Raw genomic sequence first — 17724 nt, 5'->3', positions numbered from 1 at the left:
AAGACCACAGAGTAAGTGTACTTACTGGCAGACGATTTTTTCATAAAAACTCAAGAAATAGAATGTAGTGGGGGCAGAAAAGCTTGTTCTCATTTACATTAATACATCTGAAATACAATTTCAGTAGTAGGAGCTCTGCTTGTAAAGTGGTTCTCAGGCCTGAAAAGGTTCACAATCATATCATCATAGGAAAAGCCGTACAGGATCAAGCCGAAGTTCCATCTAGCTAAGCCCTGCGGTTCCTTCTCCAAAGCCATCTTGATCCCCTCCGGGAAGCGAACTAGCAGGGATTAGACAACACAGTAGTCAACATTTTCCCGCACAAAACAGAACATGAGTTTCGCACACTTACTTTGTTGGTTTTTGAGCTTTCGGAAGGCTTCCCCTCCAACTTCCTGTGCTTAGAGGATGAGGAATCTTTGTGGCTTTCCTTGCTCTTGGCAGTGTTGAGAATGGGGCCAGGAGGCTGGCTGCAGGCACCATTTTCATGTTCAGTTTTTGGCCTCTTCTGGGCTACCTTGGCTGGCTTCGGAGAAGGCTGCACGGGAGGTGGGGGCGGCAAAGGCATCTCTTTTCTTTGCGCTTCTGCCGGTAGCTTCGAAATCCTATCAATTGCAGGGGGAGGGGGATCAAAAAACATTTTAGCTCAACTATATAAAGATGTAGGTCAGTGTGCCTATCCATCCCAATTCAAACGCGTTCCGGCTCTGTTTAGGCTTCATCTTGAGCAATCAGGGACTTTCTGGCAATTAGTTAAAAATAAAAAAAATGCAGAAGTAAAAGCCAAAAACCACCTACAGGATAATCTACTTTTCAGTTAACCTCTAAAAGACAACTGAGAGCTAAATGACCTGATAAAACACAGGTCAATTAAGGAGATATGTTCAGGTGCTGAAAAACATAACGATTGGTTCTCAGCAATGCCTGGGATCCAAAGAGATATTTCAAGCCGCACCCATGTGTTTAGACAAGTGACAGGATTTTGAAAAGTTTTGTTCTGAAAACCTTATACTTGCCCCCACCTCATGAGATGGCTGGTGTTCAGGAGGACTTGCAAAGTACAAGTCATGCAGCTTTTGGACTGAGTAGGCAAACACTCTGCATTTTCATTCCATGTCTTCAGAGGTTCTCTGAGCCACATGGGGCCAAAAACTAAGCCTGTCACTCAAAAGTTGCAATAATAACAAATTGTCTTAATACAGGGCCAACAGTCTGTTGCTTTGTACAGTTTAGTCAGAGCTAAAGTAGGCCCACTGAATTGGTGGAACCTCTGGAAGAGGTGTCTCACCAGATCCTCACTGGTACAATGGCCATTATTTTAGTCCAATTTACTATACTGAGCAACAGGATTTCAGCCAAGAAGGCCCTATTAGAATTACGGCATTCAATATTAATTCTGTCTTGTTCTGCAAACTCCCGAAGGAAGACAGGAGAGGTTTTCAGAGAGGTAGTCATTAAAAATGGCAGGAAAAAAAACCCCTAAGAATTGTGACCCTTTTACAATCCACTTCTTCAGAAACATCTCAAGAAGTGGTTGAAGAAGAGGACTGTATGTAATCCATGAACGTTCACACTGAAATACATTTCTTAGTCTTAGAAGTGTCATACTGCCAACCTTGGATAAATTGCCTAAGGCCGTTCTATAAGTTTCATGGCAGAAGTAGAATGTAAAGCGGCATTTTTCATGGTGAAACCAAGGGCAGGAAAAATTACTTTTTAGACTAAGGCAGCCAGAAACCCCACCTCACCTCTTGGCCATGGGGATTTTTGGGACACACTATCTGAAAAAGTATTTATTTTCCAAGCTCTGAACCAAACCGATTACTGTAAAGACCAGCTATTACCCAAAAGGTTATCTTGATTTAATTTATTCTTCTATACATTCATAATGTGATTACACATGTGACAATTATTATCCGCACTTTTTATGGCCAGCCCTGATTCCCCTGCATGTGTATGTGCAGAAAACAGCCAGGGCTTGATGAACACAACATAGCAAAATATTGCAAATGCTGCACGTCACGTGTTTTGCTGGCCTAAATATAGGGTCAGATGGGAAATTTCTGGGTCTGCACAATTCACCTCCCCACAAACACAATCTGCATTCAGAAATCTACACATTTACAAGCTGTGAATAAAAAAAACTTTTAAAAATGCATATGTTATTTTTTTTAAAGGCTCATAAAATGTATGCTCCTTTCCAAGACACACTTATGTCAATGGGACAAATAGACACAAAAACACATATAGTACTTTTAAAAATGGTCAGAGAAATGCGTGTGAATTGGAGGGGGTGGGACAACAGCATAATCTGGTATGGAGCCATGTCTGAATGATTTTTGGGGTAGAAAGCAGATACAAGGTTTTACTGATCTGCAGACCCCTAAGGAAAATGCAGGACTTGGTGGGAGTCCCTGTGACAAACCCAGACCTACTGGGATCTATCACACAGTTACTAAGCTGCCACCAACCATTCCCTATAATAAGTCACACAGACCAGGGATGGATTTTTAAACAACAAAAAGAATAAAGTTTATTTTAAATACACACAGGGAAAAATAAGCAATCAGGTGAATAAAATAAAGTAACGTGGCTTATTCTCACACACACAAGCATACAGTTTGGTTCACCTAGAACCTTTAACTTAAAGCACAGACCCTGAACCCATCAGTTCTGGCTAACCAACAGACCCCTGAACCTTTCAGGCTGGTACTCTGACACACAGTAGTACCCTGTCAGACACCCAGACTCCCACAACAGCTTCTTCTTCCCCAGCTGCTGCTTCGTCCCAACCCAGTGTCTCACAGTCTGTCTCAGCATCTCCTCTTCACCACACAGGCATCACATATTTATACAGTACAGCCCCTCCTCCTGATGTCCCGCCTTCCACTCCCCATAGGATGGAACTTTCCCTCCAAACCCATGACAGACAGGTAACATCAGTGCTGTTATGTAACACCTCCCCTCTTTATAAGTTGTTTTGTAGGGGGAAAGCTAAAAGTGCTTTTCACCAAAAAACAACCTGTATAAAATACACAACAACAGTAATACATACCAAATAATACTTACATCCAAAGTTAACCATAGCAAATATGCATTTAAACATTTTACCATATACAGTACATCAATTTACCTTTATTAATACAAACCAATTTAAAACCAGGTACATTTTAACTTTTTGTTCTCATTATATACATATAGTCCATGTTCTTTCGCCGTCTTCAGTCTTCAGGTCTTCTTGATAAGGCGTCAGCAACACAGTTCACTGACCCTCTGACCACCTTCACTTCAAAGTCATAGTCCTGTAAGTTCAAAGCCCACCTCATAAGTTTGCTATTGTGGGTTTTCATTGTCTTTAACCATTGCAATGGTGAATGGTCAGTACACAGAATAAAATGTCTTCCCCAGATGTAAGGCTTGGCCTTCTGGATCGCGTAGACTATGGCCAAACACTCCTTCTCCACGGTTGCCAAATGTCTCTCACCTTTTTGAAGTTTCCTACTCAGGTAGGACACTGGATGCTGGTCACCATTCTCATCCTCCTGGCACAGAACTGCTCCTACCCCGCTGTTAGACGCGTCGGTGTAGATGATAAACTCCCGGTCGAAGTCTGGAGCCCGCAGGACAGGATAGTTGATTAACGCCTCCTTCAACCTCTGGAACGCCGCCTCACAGTCGCTGGTCCACGGGATGCGGTCATCAGTCTTCTTCCTCGTCAGATCGGTCAGCGGAGCCGCAATCTCGCTAAACCTCGGGATGAACTTTCTGTAGTAGCCCACCAACCCAAGAAATGATTTGACTTTTCTCTTGGTGGTGGGTCTAGGCCAATCTCGAACAGCTTCTATTTTGGCCTCTAGGGGTTTTATCATTCCTCCCCCTACCATGTGACCTAAGTATTTTATTTCTGGGCTACCCAGCTGACACTTGCTGGCCTTTACTGTTAGCCCTGCTGCACTTAACCTCTGCAGCACTAACTCCAGGTGTATCAGGTGATCTTCCCAGGTATTACTGAAGATCCCTATGTCGTCAATGTAGGCCACTGTAAAGTCACTGAGCCCTGCCAAGGTCTGGTCCATCAGCCTTTGGAATGTGGCTGGTGCATTTCTGAGACCAAAGCTCAGGACTCGAAACTCATAGAGACCAAAAGGGCTGCAAAAGGCAGTCTTTTCTTGATCCCTGGGATCAATTCTTAATTGCCAATATCCCTTTACCAGGTCCAATGATGAGATGAACCGACAACCCCCTATGGTTTCAATCAGGTTGTCTAGCCTGGGCATTGGGTAGGCATCAGGAGTGGTTACACGGTTTAATTTCCTGTAATCGACACAAAACCTAATGCTCCCATCAGGCTTGTCCACAAGGACTATCGGAGAGGACCAAGGACTAGAAGAGGGGACGATTATGTTCTCCCTCAGCATTTCGTCCAGCTCCTTCCGCACCTTGTCCCTATAGGGTCCCGTTACTCGGTATGGGGATACTGCCTGCGGGGGTGCATCCCCTGTGTGGATCCGATGCATCACTCCCTTCACTATCCCCGGCTTGTTGGAAAACACCTGTTGATATTTACTAAGCAGCATTTTTAGTTCTTGCTGCTGGTCTTGGGTGAGTGCAGGACTGATCTTTACCTCCTCTGGGTTGTATTTTACTTCCCCTCTACCCTCCCAGAAGGGTAATTCAGCTTCCTCACTCTCAGCTGCTTTTATCGCGAATAAAACCCTCTGTTCCCCTCTGTAGTAGGGTTTTAGGGCATTCACGTGAACCACCCTCCTTGCTTGGTTCTCCTCTTGCTCTATTAGGTAGTTCAGGTCTGACATCTTGGAAATGACCCTATATGGTCCTGCCCATTTGAGCTGCAGTTTATTCTCTCTGCAGGGCCTAAGCCAGAGCACTTCCTCCCCTGGGTCAAAGTGCCTCTCTCTAGCTTTGCGGTCATACCATGTTTTCTGTTTGACCTTCTGCGCTTGCAGGTTTTCTGCTGCCAGCTCTAGATTTCGCTTTAGGTCATTCATCAAGGTGTCTATGTAAGTCACAACGTCTTGTGGGTCATCCTGGGTGATCTGCTCCCAATTTTGTTTGATCAAATCAAGGGGCCCCTTCACCCCTTTCCCAAATAAAAGTTCAAATGGACTGAACCCGGTACTGGCTTGTGGCACTGATCGATAAGCAAACAAAAGGGATTGCAGCTTCTGGTCCCAATTGTTTGGATTCTCTGCCAAGTAAGCCCTTATCATGCGCATCAGAGTCCCATTGAACTTCTCAGTTAACCCATTGCTTTCAGGATGATAAGCAGTGGTTTTCTTGTGCTTAATTCCACAGATCTGCCATAAGCGTTTCATGAGCTTTGATGTGAACGATGTGCCCAAATCTGTGATTATCTCTGAGGCAAATCCCATCCTGGACATGTACCCCACCAAAGCATCGGCCACTGTGTTAGTTTCGATGTTTGTCAAGGGTATGGCTTCAGGATACCTTGTGGCATGGTCCACAATTGTTAGTATGAACCTATTCCCCCTCTTTGTGGCCTTGGGCAAAGGTCCCACAATATCCACCCCTATGCATTTGAACGGAGTGTCAATCACAGGCAAAGGGCACAACTTTGCTTTGGTCCTGTCGCGGTTATTCCCCTGCCTTTGACACACATCACATTGTTTACAGAACTCCCTGATCTGCTTCCCTATGTCAGGCCAGTAGAAATTCTGTGTGATTCTCTGCTGTGTTTTGTTCACTCCTAAGTGTGCAGCAAACATGTCAGAGTGACCCCTTTGTAAGATCATGGGGCGATACTTTTCAGGTACCACTAGCTGACTCCTGATCCCATCTCCCCCTTTTGAGATATTCCTCAGGGTCTCTCTATATAAAATCCCCTTTTTCTCCAGAAATCTCACTGGGGTCTCAGGTGTTAGCTGGGCGTCAGTCACCTGTTCAAAACACTTTTGGAGAGTGGCGTCTGCCTTTTGCTCCTGTCCAAATCTGCTGTCTGTGGTTAAGGTTTCCACCACAGCTTCTGAACTTCCCCCACCTGCTTCCGTCTCTGGCTCATCATTACCCCCCTGAACTGTCCCTGTGGTGGCTTGTGAGCGTGTAATCACTAGCACCCGTTTCACATGTTCAGCCAGGTCATTTCCCACGAGCACGGCTGCTGGCAGAGTCGATGAAATCGCTATCCGCCAATCTCCCCTCCAGCCTTGAAAGTTGACAGGTACCTCTGCTACTGGCAGAGAGATTATCTGCCCCTCAATCCCTGCCACCTTCATGCTCTCATTTGGGATTATAAACTCCCAAGGAATAATATCTGGATGGCACAGGGTTACCTGGGAACAAGTGTCCCGCAGCCCCCTATACTGACGGTCAAGTATTCCTACGTCCACTCCTGCTGTCTCAAACAACTGAGAATCTGTTTTTATCAGCAAGCAGCGCTTTACCTCCACAAGAGGACCATTTTCCTCAGCCTGATCAGCAGAGGTAGCTGTTCCAGACTGAGTAGTCATGGCAACAGGCTCCCTCAGTGACACTGAGCCTTGCTCTTTCTGGACACAGAACACAGCTTTTGGCTTGGTCCCACTAGACTCCTGAGGCACCATTCCTTTTAGCTGCTTTAATTTCTCACAATCTGAGATTAGATGGCCTTTTCCCTGACAGAAATAACATTTTCTGGTGTATTTTGATTCTCTCTCATCTTGTTTTGGTTTTCCCTCCAAAATCTGTGGTCTTGGTTTCATGTCTGAGGGCTTCCCTTCACCATGGGCCCCTCCCCCTTGCTGGCTTTTCCCTTTTATTCTCAAATCCATCTCCTTTTGCTTGGCCTCAAACTCAGCCCTGATCTGTAAAATTTCTTCCTCAGCCCTTGCTTTTATCTCTTTTACTTTTTCTTCAGTCTTATCTCTGATTTCTTTTAATTTAATGTCTTTTTGCTGAGTATATTTTTCAAGATCTTGCTCACTTTGTCTGACCTGAGCCTCATACTTTTCCTTCTTTGACATTTCTTCCACTGATAAATTGTTAATAAACTTATTTAGGAACTTCAATTCCAATTGTACCAGTCTAATTTGGTGTTTCAGTTCCATCTCTTTTATCCTCATGGCCATTCCCCTTTTCTTGGCATCTGCCTCTGCCTGACAGATTTCAGCTCTTTCTTTTCTTCTGATTTCCATTTCCCTCACCCTCAGTTCATGCTGTTGGGCTAGGAGTATTTTTCTGAGTTCTGGGTTTTGTTCTCCTGTGCTGTCACCTTGCACTGAGCCAAATTCATCCTCAGAACCTTGGTCAATCTGGGGGTCTTTCACTTCACTCATGTCTGCTATCTTGCTTCGAGTCAAGGGCATAATCCCCCCTCAGAACAGGCGGCTTTAAAAAGTCAAGCCTCAAAATAAAACGACCACTTTTTTCCTCCTTGCCTCAGAACCAGCTCTCCTAGAGATTGCTGCTGTTCTTCAGCACTAAATTTGCAACAGTATCGAGTCAGAGCCTACCCCCCTCTGCTGGGCCTCTCAGCTGGCAAGCTAGCTCGCTGTTGCTACGCAGTTTTGCCTCAGCGTTTTCCCGCCAAAATCAGGCTGCCTCAGAGCACCTTAATCTAAGTCTCCCCAGTTGGCACGTTCTTCTACTAGTGCACCTCCCCGTGAGGTACACCTAGAAGATTACCTACGCGCCTCAGACTGTCCCTGACTAGACCCCCCTTGCTCTGGGCACACTTGCCAAGGCTTTGCTGGACCGCTGGACAACTGGACCAGTCGTATCCCACCCGCTGGACACCAATCAATGTGACAAACCCAGACCTACTGGGATCTATCACACAGTTACTAAGCTGCCACCAACCATTCCCTATAATAAGTCACACAGACCAGGGATGGATTTTTAAACAACAAAAAGAATAAAGTTTATTTTAAATACACACAGGGAAAAATAAGCAATCAGGTGAATAAAATAAAGTAACGTGGCTTATTCTCACACACACAAGCATACAGTTTGGTTCACCTAGAACCTTTAACTTAAAGCACAGACCCTGAACCCATCAGTTCTGGCTAACCAACAGACCCCTGAACCTTTCAGGCTGGTACTCTGACACACAGTAGTACCCTGTCAGACACCCAGACTCCCACAACAGCTTCTTCTTCCCCAGCTGCTGCTTCGTCCCAACCCAGTGTCTCACAGTCTGTCTCAGCATCTCCTCTTCACCACACAGGCATCACATATTTATACAGTACAGCCCCTCCTCCTGATGTCCCGCCTTCCACTCCCCATAGGATGGAACTTTCCCTCCAAACCCATGACAGACAGGTAACATCAGTGCAGGACTTGGTGGGAGTCCCTACGTTAAGCACTCAAATAATGCTATTTGACTTGTCTGACTATGAGTTCTGCATGCACATTTCCAACTTCTGGAATAAATTCAGAACCACACATGCAGTGGCTGCTTTTAACCTTCTGGGCTCTAAGTAAGGGTACCAATGGTAGCTCTCTCACACTCACACACACACACACAGGATGCCCAGCTGGACCAAGAAGCATGAATTCCTTAGCCTAATACCTGGAAATTTTGTGTAGTTTAAAAACTAGGAGCCTTACCTGCAAACTTCAGAACCTACCAGGTGCGTTAGAAGGAATCCAAGGGACAAGAACAGTTTGAGCAAACATAGTGTTGAGAGCAAAGCAAATATTAGCCAACTGTTTTGCAATATGTATATTAAACACCCTGTTTTGTGGAATTCTGGATCTCACTCCATTCTGATGGAGTTCCAATAGCCTGCAGTGCTATCACTACTAGGAGAGGTTAGGCACAGCTACAATCCCCTTATTCTACACTGAATTCTCTGGGCTGTTCTTTAGCCAAAACACACAATCCAAGTTCAAAGGACGAGAAAGGGTCCACACAACTCCAAGCATATTTTTTTAAAAAGTAAAACTGTATCTACCCCACCAGCTTTCCACTCACTTGTTTTTACTGGAATCTTTATGACCTGATGATGAGGATGGTTTGGTTTCTTTATCCAGCCTGACTTTTTTCTGATCGTTTCTCAGAGCATCTTCCTGCTGATAATGGAATTTAAAAAATTAATCCTTTGACTCAGGAAGAATCCAATTGTAGCCATACATCAGTACACACAAGAGCTTGCATAACTGCTAGCAGATTCAGGAATTACAAATGAACAATTGCTCCAGGGTTATTGCCACTGATGGCTGATGTTCTCCCCTCTTCAACCTTCTCACGGGTGATAGCTCCAATAAGCCTCTCCCCTTAAACCTATGCTTGGGAATAAAGCTTCTGCCGGCATGCAAATTAAACAGACCCCACAAGTGGGGGGTAGGAGCAGTGAAGCAATGCATAAGGTTCCTCCTGGCTCAGTCATTAATGGCAGTCAATCCTGTCTTTCTTTGCCCAAAGGAAATAGCACACTAGAGACTCTAGCCCATGTGGATTCCCTAAAGTCACTTTAATAGGAATCAGATTTGACAGGAAGAAAAGAACAAGAAAAAGCTGAAGGGTTTTTTTTTACACACAGTTTTTTAAAGATACCAGGTTTTGAGCTAGGCTTGGTGCGTGAGTACATATAAGCAGAAGATCTTATTTAAAAAACAAGCAAGTAAACTCAAAGAGACATACGCATTCTCAGCCACGAGGCCAAGAATTATTAAAGCAATCACAACTGAGTTGAATATTAAGCAATGACTGTATTTACAGCCCACTCAAACTAGCTCATTAACGGAGCAGACTGAATTTATAAATATTTAGGGAAGATCTAAGCAAACAACTGTTCTCAACTGCTCATGTCCATGTGTGGAAGAGGGAAGGAAAAAAAAGTGGGGTAGGGTGGGGTTATAAAGCTCTATCATGTCAACAAGGCGACTGACACTCTACTTCCCTCATCTAATTGAAGGCTACTAACTAGTTCTTCAATGGCTGGGTTTCTGCCAGCGTCCCATCCCGTTAGAACCATCTCTGAAAGCCCAAACCCACTGTAGCCTTTCCCCACAGGCAAGTGCTTAAATCCCACAACTATTTTGGTAACTTCTGCCCCTCGTCTTCTTTTGTCTCTTGAGACACTACAAGTATCTACAATGTGGCCAGAACTGCATAAAGTTTGCTGATGGAACTGGTGTCTGAAGGCACCCTTATTGAGTCAAAGGCTCCCCTTAGTTTATCTATCCGTGCTTGGGAAGCACCAATCCGAAGGGGTTGAGGAGTCATTCCTAATTTCCCGCAGTGCTTTGGAGTGCCTGATGTCTGGTCACTTCAAGGAATTACAGGAAATACAAAGGGTAGCTTGCAGATCCACCTGAACAGCACAAGGGGCCTAAGGCACATGGCAGTACAGGTGGGCTTGGACAGCTGCCCAAGGATGCCACATGCTGGCATTTTCATCTCTATGTGTTTCTCAAAAATCCCTAGGATGGTATTTGTCTTCTTCTCCAATACTGAGTAACTGAACTGATGTTTTCACTGAGCTATATCACTGTTAATTGAGACTGCTCAGCCAACACAGACCCCATCTATGTATGAGGTAACCTAAATCAAATTCATTCTTAGGAACAGCAGAGCACCTAAGTAGAAGGAAAACATTTTACGAGTACTATTTTGATATATTTTTAAGGAAAAATACACATCAAACAGGCAAAAAACCACTCATGTGAAACATTGTCACCTTTTTTTGAAAAAAAATAAGCTTGGCTAGCTTTAAGGCAAAACATGTTTTTAGCTAGATTTACCGCATCTTGTTAACGATGTTTACAACGTTGTTTACTAGTTCCCTGGAATCTCTTACCTTTCTCTTTTTGAGAGATTTGCTCTGGAAATCTGTGTTTGTTTTGTCTGCATCTTGCTTATTCATATTGTGGCTCTCTCTGACCTCAGGTCTTTTGGGGAAGGCTGTCCTTTCCGGTCCCGGGACGCGCGAGAGAAGAGCAAGCTCTATCTTGACCACAAGTGCCGGAGGAACTGGGCCGTCCCCCAGGGGTGACAACAGCTTCTTATCCCTGACAGGCAAGAGAAGCTTGTCTCCGTGATGATTCTCTTTGACCACCACACTCCCTTTGGGGCCACCACCACTTCTACTAGTGGCAGGAACCCTGGGGCTTTCACTTAGTGGGCTGAGGGGCAATTGTTCCACAGTGCCGCCAACCCCTCTGTCCTTTCCATCATCCCGGTCTGAAAATGATTTCACAGAGGACTGGTGCAATATCTTGTGCTTTTTCCTCTCGGAGGGCTCCGGCACAGTGGCTTTGTGTTCTTTCTTATCGCCAGACTTTGGCCTCCCTTTCGTTTTCACCTTGGGCTTGTCTTTGGAAGACTGGTCCTTGGCCCCATAAAGGCCAGGGGGCTCGCTTTCCACTGTTAAGCCTCTCTTCGGCTCCTCTTGCACTGTGGGTTTGTTGGGCTTCCTGGGCTGTTTGCTGCCCACTGTCTGGTGGAAGGGCTCTTCCGTGAGCACGGGAGACTTCTGGTAGCTCCGTTTGGTAGGGAGATGCACCTCTTGAGATGACCGAGAAGATTTGCTGGCAGTTTTCGAGTGACCATCTGGTGGCTGGGGACATTCCCTTTTGCTGCTGTTGGCACTACTTCCACTAAATGTTTTCCCTTGGCTTTTGCCCTCCTGGAAACTCCCTCTACTGCGGTCGTCCTCAAGGACACGCTCACTGGGTCTCCACCAGTTTTTCAGCTGCCATTTTTCAGCTGCTTGTGGATCAGGCTACGGTGAGATGAAAGGGAAAAAAGTTATCTGCCGAAGAGTACATCAAGTTGCATTAGTTCCTCTTTTCCATACCCCTTGGGACAAAGCTTACATTTTAAATTGAGCAAAAGGATAAGCAATGGTGTCTCCCACTGATGTATTTCCATTGGCACAGAACCTCAAGTGAAAAAAAATCACTACCTTCTGTCATCCAAATGTCTTTTTATCCTCTCAAACGACTACATGCTTTCTCCCTTGCTGAAATATATGCTGCCTCTGCTACTTTCTTCAAAACAGTCTCCTAACCCCACTTTTCCCACTGGCAATGATAAACCTCTAACTCCTGCATCCAGTTTCTTGTACCTCAGTATGTAACCAAGCCTAATGGGAACAATGGTATATTCTTTCCAACAAGGAGTTCTGCGGCACCTATTAGGTGGCAGCTAAGAGAATCCACACATCTAGGCTGAGGTCCACAAAAGCTTGTGTCTTGTAAAACCTGTTTATTTCAAAGGTGCCAGGGAATAGCACAGCTGCTACCTTGAAAGCTTATCTTTCTGGTTTACCCTCTCCTTCCACTTCCTTCCCTCTTCTATATTATTTTCCCCTGTATCTAGTTTAAAGTCTTAAGCTCTTTCGGGGGTGAAGTTGGAATTGCTCTCCTGCAATGATGGTGCTAATGTGGTAGAAAAATAAATGTTAACATCTTAATTCTCTCCACACTAATTGAAACAGCAATAAAAAGCTCTGGCAGAACTCCTCTGCTCCTTAATTACAGACATTCAGCTTAAAGGGCTGTTTGCAGTCTGGTCTATGCATAAAGCTAACAGCTGCCTTGCTCATACGATTTGGGCTTTTTTTGTTTGCTCATTCATGTAGGGCAGTGGCCCAAAACAGTAAACTTTCCCACCTTTGCTCTGGTTTTTGCTACCTGCTGGGGAAGCAAGAACATTAAGGGGGAGACCTATCTGGCTCTAAAAAAAGTAAAGGTAAAGGTTCCCCTTGACATTTTTAGTCCAGTCTTCTTCGACTCTAGGGGCTGGTGCTTATCCCGTTTTCAAGCTGTAGAGCCAGCGTTTGTCCGAAGACAGTTTATGTTGTCACGTGGCCAGTGTGACTAGGGAACACCGTTTTACCTTCCCACCGAGGTGGTACCTATTTATCTGCTCACATTTGCATGCTTTCGAACTGCTAGGTTGGCGAGGAGCTGGGACAAAGCGACGGGAGCTCACTCCGTCACAGGGATTCGATCTTACGACTGCTGGTCTTCTGCCCCTGCAGCATAGAGGCATCTGCGGTTTAGCCCACAGTCCCTGGCTCTACTCACAGCTAAATACAGCAGTTGCTATGCTTTCCTCTTACCCTCTGCTTTTTCCCATTTGCAAAGTGTCTGTAAGATGGTGATCCTGCACCAGAATGGTCTTTCATTTCCCATATAACTACAGGCACCATCTCCAGCTCAAAACATCAGCTCAGAATATTTCAGGCACTCGTTTATGTAATAATAATACAGTAGGATCATGGTATCTGGAAGGGATCGGTTCAAAGCCTCCCCCCACCCCCAATGTTGGAAAATGCAGAAGTAGCAAATACTATACACTGCGTGGTCCATGGCTCTTTCTAGTGGCACGTTCTGGTAAACACACTGTGTAAATACATATAAAAATATATTTCTGGGGTTTTTTATTTAGTATTTTCAGGCACCAAATAAGTGAATCAGTGGATAGTGATCCCACAGATGGGGGGTGGGCGGGTCCTACTGTATTAGCATACAGAAAAATCATGTCAGGAATGGAGCTATGCTGGAATACTTATCCCTGATATGACAACTTTCTATACAGAAAGACTATGTTTTGTGGACCAGTGCTTGGTCATATAAGCCCCTATCAGCAGCTTAAAGAGATGCAAACATAAGTTTACAGTGCAAACTAGATTATATGATGTGCCTACAATCAGCCACTTTTTCTAAAGGATAGAACTTTTTCCCTCTCTCTTGTTCCTGCTTTAAAAAGTATTACTGTCTATTTTCCAAATCAAGAAAAGTTGATTAATAAAAACCACTTGAAGAAGAAGAAAAAGGATTGTCGTCATTCCATTGCCCTTCAATGCACCACTAACTCTAAAGCAAACGATGAAGACACATTTTTGGTCATGAAATAATTTCAGTCCTGCTCTTGATTATAAAGCACTGGCATTTTCCCCTCTGTTCTGCCTTCCCAAGTAGGTCAAGTAGACCTTCAAAACGTAAGGAAACCAGCCAAGTGAAACCATAGTCTCGTCTCAGGAAAAAAGAGAAGGAGGGGGATCCCTTCATTTAGTATTCCTATAGATCTGCATATTCCAGATAGATTCATGCTGAATTCAACCACCACAATATGGCAACTGTGGGAAAATGATATGTAGCCACAAGGTAAAGCAGAAGGGCTGCCCCTCACTCAAGGATTATCCAGTCCCCTTCTCAGTATCTCCACGTTCAATTAAAAAAAAATTCAAAAGCAACATGACATCTCTAACCTTTCTACTTAAAGAGACCCAAGTAAAATCCTTCAAGCAACGTTTTATCCATTTATTCAAAAGACCCAGGGGAAAGGGGGAAGAAAAACACACGCGCGCACGCACACGCACACGCACGCACACACACACACACACACACACACACACACAAAATATTACTCTGTTCTTCAGTGTCCCAGCCAGTGCACGGAAAATCAATGGGTTACCAATTAGCATTTCAGCACTCCTACATCCAATAAATTAAAGTACACCTTGAACATATTAGAGGACTTTGATTTAAATTTCTGCTTGTCTTGCAATCATTTATTGTGGTTCGGTCTACAAATTTCTAGTTACGGGGCAGAAGGAACTGGTTAGAAGAGGCTTTCATGTGGCCGCAGTTACCACCTGGCCAGACCCTCTCATGCACACAGCAGGAGTTGCCAAGAGTTAAAACGAATGAACTCAAACAGATAGTGCAAGATACCGGGTGAGTGGAAAGGGACCGACAGCTTGGTTCAACAGATTGACAAGACCCTCTTCAAAGAACAAGTTATCTGACTGGCTGTGAAAACTCAAAGAGGGAGGAGGGTCTACAGCTGGCCATGCACGTCACCCCGTTTTCGCATTCAGAACATGTGGACCGTACCTCAGGTGTGGAGGCTCTTGTAGGGGGGCCATTTGCTTCACTGTCACTAGAGGTGCTCTCACTCTCGGAGTCGGAAGAACTGTCTGAGTCACTTGTGCTTCCAGACTCCGGGCTGCTGGAATGGGCCAATGCCAGGCTCTCAGGCTGCGACTGTGGGGCACTGCAAGCCAACACCATGAGATAAAATTAGAAACGGGCAAGGATCGTCTTTCCGTGCTCCCACCCCTCCTCCTGACACAGCACCGCTAGGGAAAAACAATTCGGCCAGCATCGTTTCAAACGGTCCCCCATTGTTCACTAGAATCCAACTCACATCATGGCAAAAACAATGAAAATTTAGGACTGCGCACAAGCACATATTATATAAATAAGACAGAAAAGAAAGAATGCACAACAACAGACTCAGTGGCCTTCATAAACAATTGGGAGACAGACTGCTGTGTGATATACTTGCCAACAATGCAGATGAGATGAAATATGCTTAATCTAAAGGTCAAATGATACTATTTTCCCAAGAAAAGGACAGTTATGTCCCAAATCTATGCAACTTGGACTTTTTATAAGTATAAATTTAATATATTATTTTTTAAAATAATATATTCATTTTTTTAACTCTGATTTTTGTCCTTGTTTTTTGCATATTGTAACAGGACACTGCAAGCAACATGCAAGCAGAAGGTCTCTAACACATTAGATCTGTCCTCAAAAAATACACCGTGTGAACATTTCTGCTCAGAAATAAGTCCCTTTGCTGACCTGGCTGTTCCCTCCATGGCAAAATATGTCTGAAATATTTCCAGGTACGTGGGAGGAAAAAGAAAGCTATAAGATTACTATTGGTCAACTATGTAAAATTTTCCACAAATGAGTCTGTATTTAGAAACATTTGTTATATATGCCCTGAAGGATGCTGTTTAAAGCAGCAGAAACACAGCAACATTTACCATACTCTGCAAGGATTCTTAGTAAACAGCAAGGATTACTTATTTTCCCTTTGCAGTCAAAGAGGTTATAAGTTAAACATTTACAGCTTAAAAATTTGCACAGCTTTCCTTGACTGAGTTCAAGGAACTTACAGATGAGTGCTCATTGGACTGCAGCTTCCATCTGTTCCCTCCCTCTCAAAATGTTACAAGGTCCTCTGTTTTCCTAACAGGCCCTGCCTGTGTCTATACTTGAGTGTCCCAAGTTTCTAAAAACATGGAACTAAGCAAGTTGAATGATCTAAGGCAACACGGAAAACTCGACCCCGGAATTACAGCCTTATATTGCATGTGTTATTTGTACTGAGAAGTGCGTAAGGCTGCCAGTTTTTCTCTGTCAAGACTCTAGTGCCTTAAACACTTGCACAACAGGTAGAAAATCAATAGGTGAGTCTTTCCCAGGAAGATGGAGACATCGATAGAGAAAGGTTCGCATGCTCCATTTCATACAGCTGTTTAAAGAAACAAGGATCTCACCAGAAAGAAGGTGATAACGTTAGGACGTAGAACAGATGCCAAAGCGAGATCTTTTAAGTTGGGAATCAGCCTTGAGGATGTCTGCTCCTTCCTTGCCCTCTTCTCCTCCTCCTCCTTTCCCCCTTCCTTTTGTAGCTTTTATTGTTATTTGCCATTATGTGTGCATTAATGGAAAACGTGAATTCTCCCTAAACTAAAGGATGGACGTTGGAATCCTACTTCCGAGTGGTTTTGGAAAATACGGTTAGGACAGGCTCTGTGTTGAGCGCTCCAACACTAGAGACATTCAAGAGAAACGTAAGACAATCACCTGGCAGATGTCCTATGATTTGTATTCCTTCCTTGAGTAAGGGGTTGGACTTGATGGCCTTATAAGCCCCTTCTAACTCAATTATTCTATGATTCTACGGCATTTTGCATTAAACATCATTCACTGAAACTACATGTAATGCAAATCTATGGTTAAGGAAAACAAGGAACAAGGTGGTAAAAGCCAAGCTGGAGAAAGGAAGGAGAAACAATGGATCTTAATTCTCAAATGATCGTTCAGTCTGTCTGTAAAACATTTACACCACTCCTGAAAATAGAATGAATACTTCTGAATAAAGAGTGATGGTGGGACACCCTTGCAAATTCATCTCCATATTATTACTCAAGTTTAGGAAACCAAAGAATCTTGGTTATAAATTTATCTTTGTAATCAAAGTTCTGAGGACAAACATCCAGTGCAACGATTCCCAAGTTTTGCCAATGTCAGCTATCATGAAATCAGCCTTCCGAGCTATCAGCATAATGTTCAGCACTTTCATGTCTTCTTAAGACCCATTTTGAAACACTTCCACATAAAAATTCTGTTTATATACATTAAACACAAACATTTTATCTCCCCCACTCCCTTTCTCTATTATCCTTGTTCTCTTTTGCCAAAGAAGCTGTACCTTGGAGGTGTGGAGGAAGAAGATGGCTTATCAGAAACCTGAAAACATGCAAAAACAAAAAAAGAAGATTAGTTTAAACCATCTCATTAGGAAAACAGACAATAGAGATTTTAAAAGGTGTTCTGTACATTTATAGAACGTATGATTTTATATACACACACTGACTTGGTCATCATCACCATCTTCACTATCACTGAGTTGAAGATCTTCATGCAACGTCCTGAAAGGAAAAAGATTGTCACTGCAGGTCAACACTTGAAATTGGAGTAAACGTTTGCTGGAAATGACAGTGTTATTTGAATGCAATGTTCCCAATTTTCCTGCCAATATTCTGAATTTCATTTCCAAAGTTTAAATCTATCTACATTCAACATATTGCTCGGTTTGGAAATCATTCTGTCCTCGGCTGAACGCCTTATTTGCACTCAAGATTGTCTGTGCTCAATATTTTCCTTGGAAAATGGTCTGCACTTAACACAGGCTCCATTTCTGCATGATAAAATGGCCGAGCTCAATTA

The 17724-nt window shown here is 43.8% G+C and overlaps 1 protein-coding gene across 9 annotated transcripts in view; it reads right to left on the bottom strand.

Moving 5' to 3' along the window:
- The window catches only part of AFF1 (ALF transcription elongation factor 1), a 168289-nt gene that overhangs the window by 17991 nt on the left and 132574 nt on the right, over window positions 1-17724 (bottom strand). For 6 of the 9 annotated variants that reach the window (XM_073001988.2, XM_073001986.2, XM_073001987.2 and 3 more), the window contains 6 exons: window positions 17366-17426; window positions 17207-17244; window positions 14809-14968; window positions 10761-11684; window positions 8933-9030; window positions 353-605 (listed from right to left, as the gene is read on the bottom strand). In XM_073001988.2, the coding sequence (XP_072858089.2) occupies window positions 353-605; window positions 8933-9030; window positions 10761-11684; window positions 14809-14968; window positions 17207-17244; window positions 17366-17426 (1534 nt within the window). The remainder of the gene's footprint in view (window positions 1-352; window positions 606-8932; window positions 9031-10760; window positions 11685-14808; window positions 14969-17206; window positions 17245-17365; window positions 17427-17724) is intronic. The other 3 variants (XM_078394547.1, XM_073001989.2, XM_073001991.2) reach the window with 3 other exon arrangements.

This window comes from Pogona vitticeps, chromosome 5 (assembly GCF_051106095.1).
Source record: "Pogona vitticeps strain Pit_001003342236 chromosome 5, PviZW2.1, whole genome shotgun sequence".
Taxonomy (NCBI): Eukaryota; Metazoa; Chordata; class Lepidosauria; order Squamata; family Agamidae; genus Pogona; species Pogona vitticeps.
This window is presented reverse-complemented; position numbering and strand designations above follow the sequence as displayed.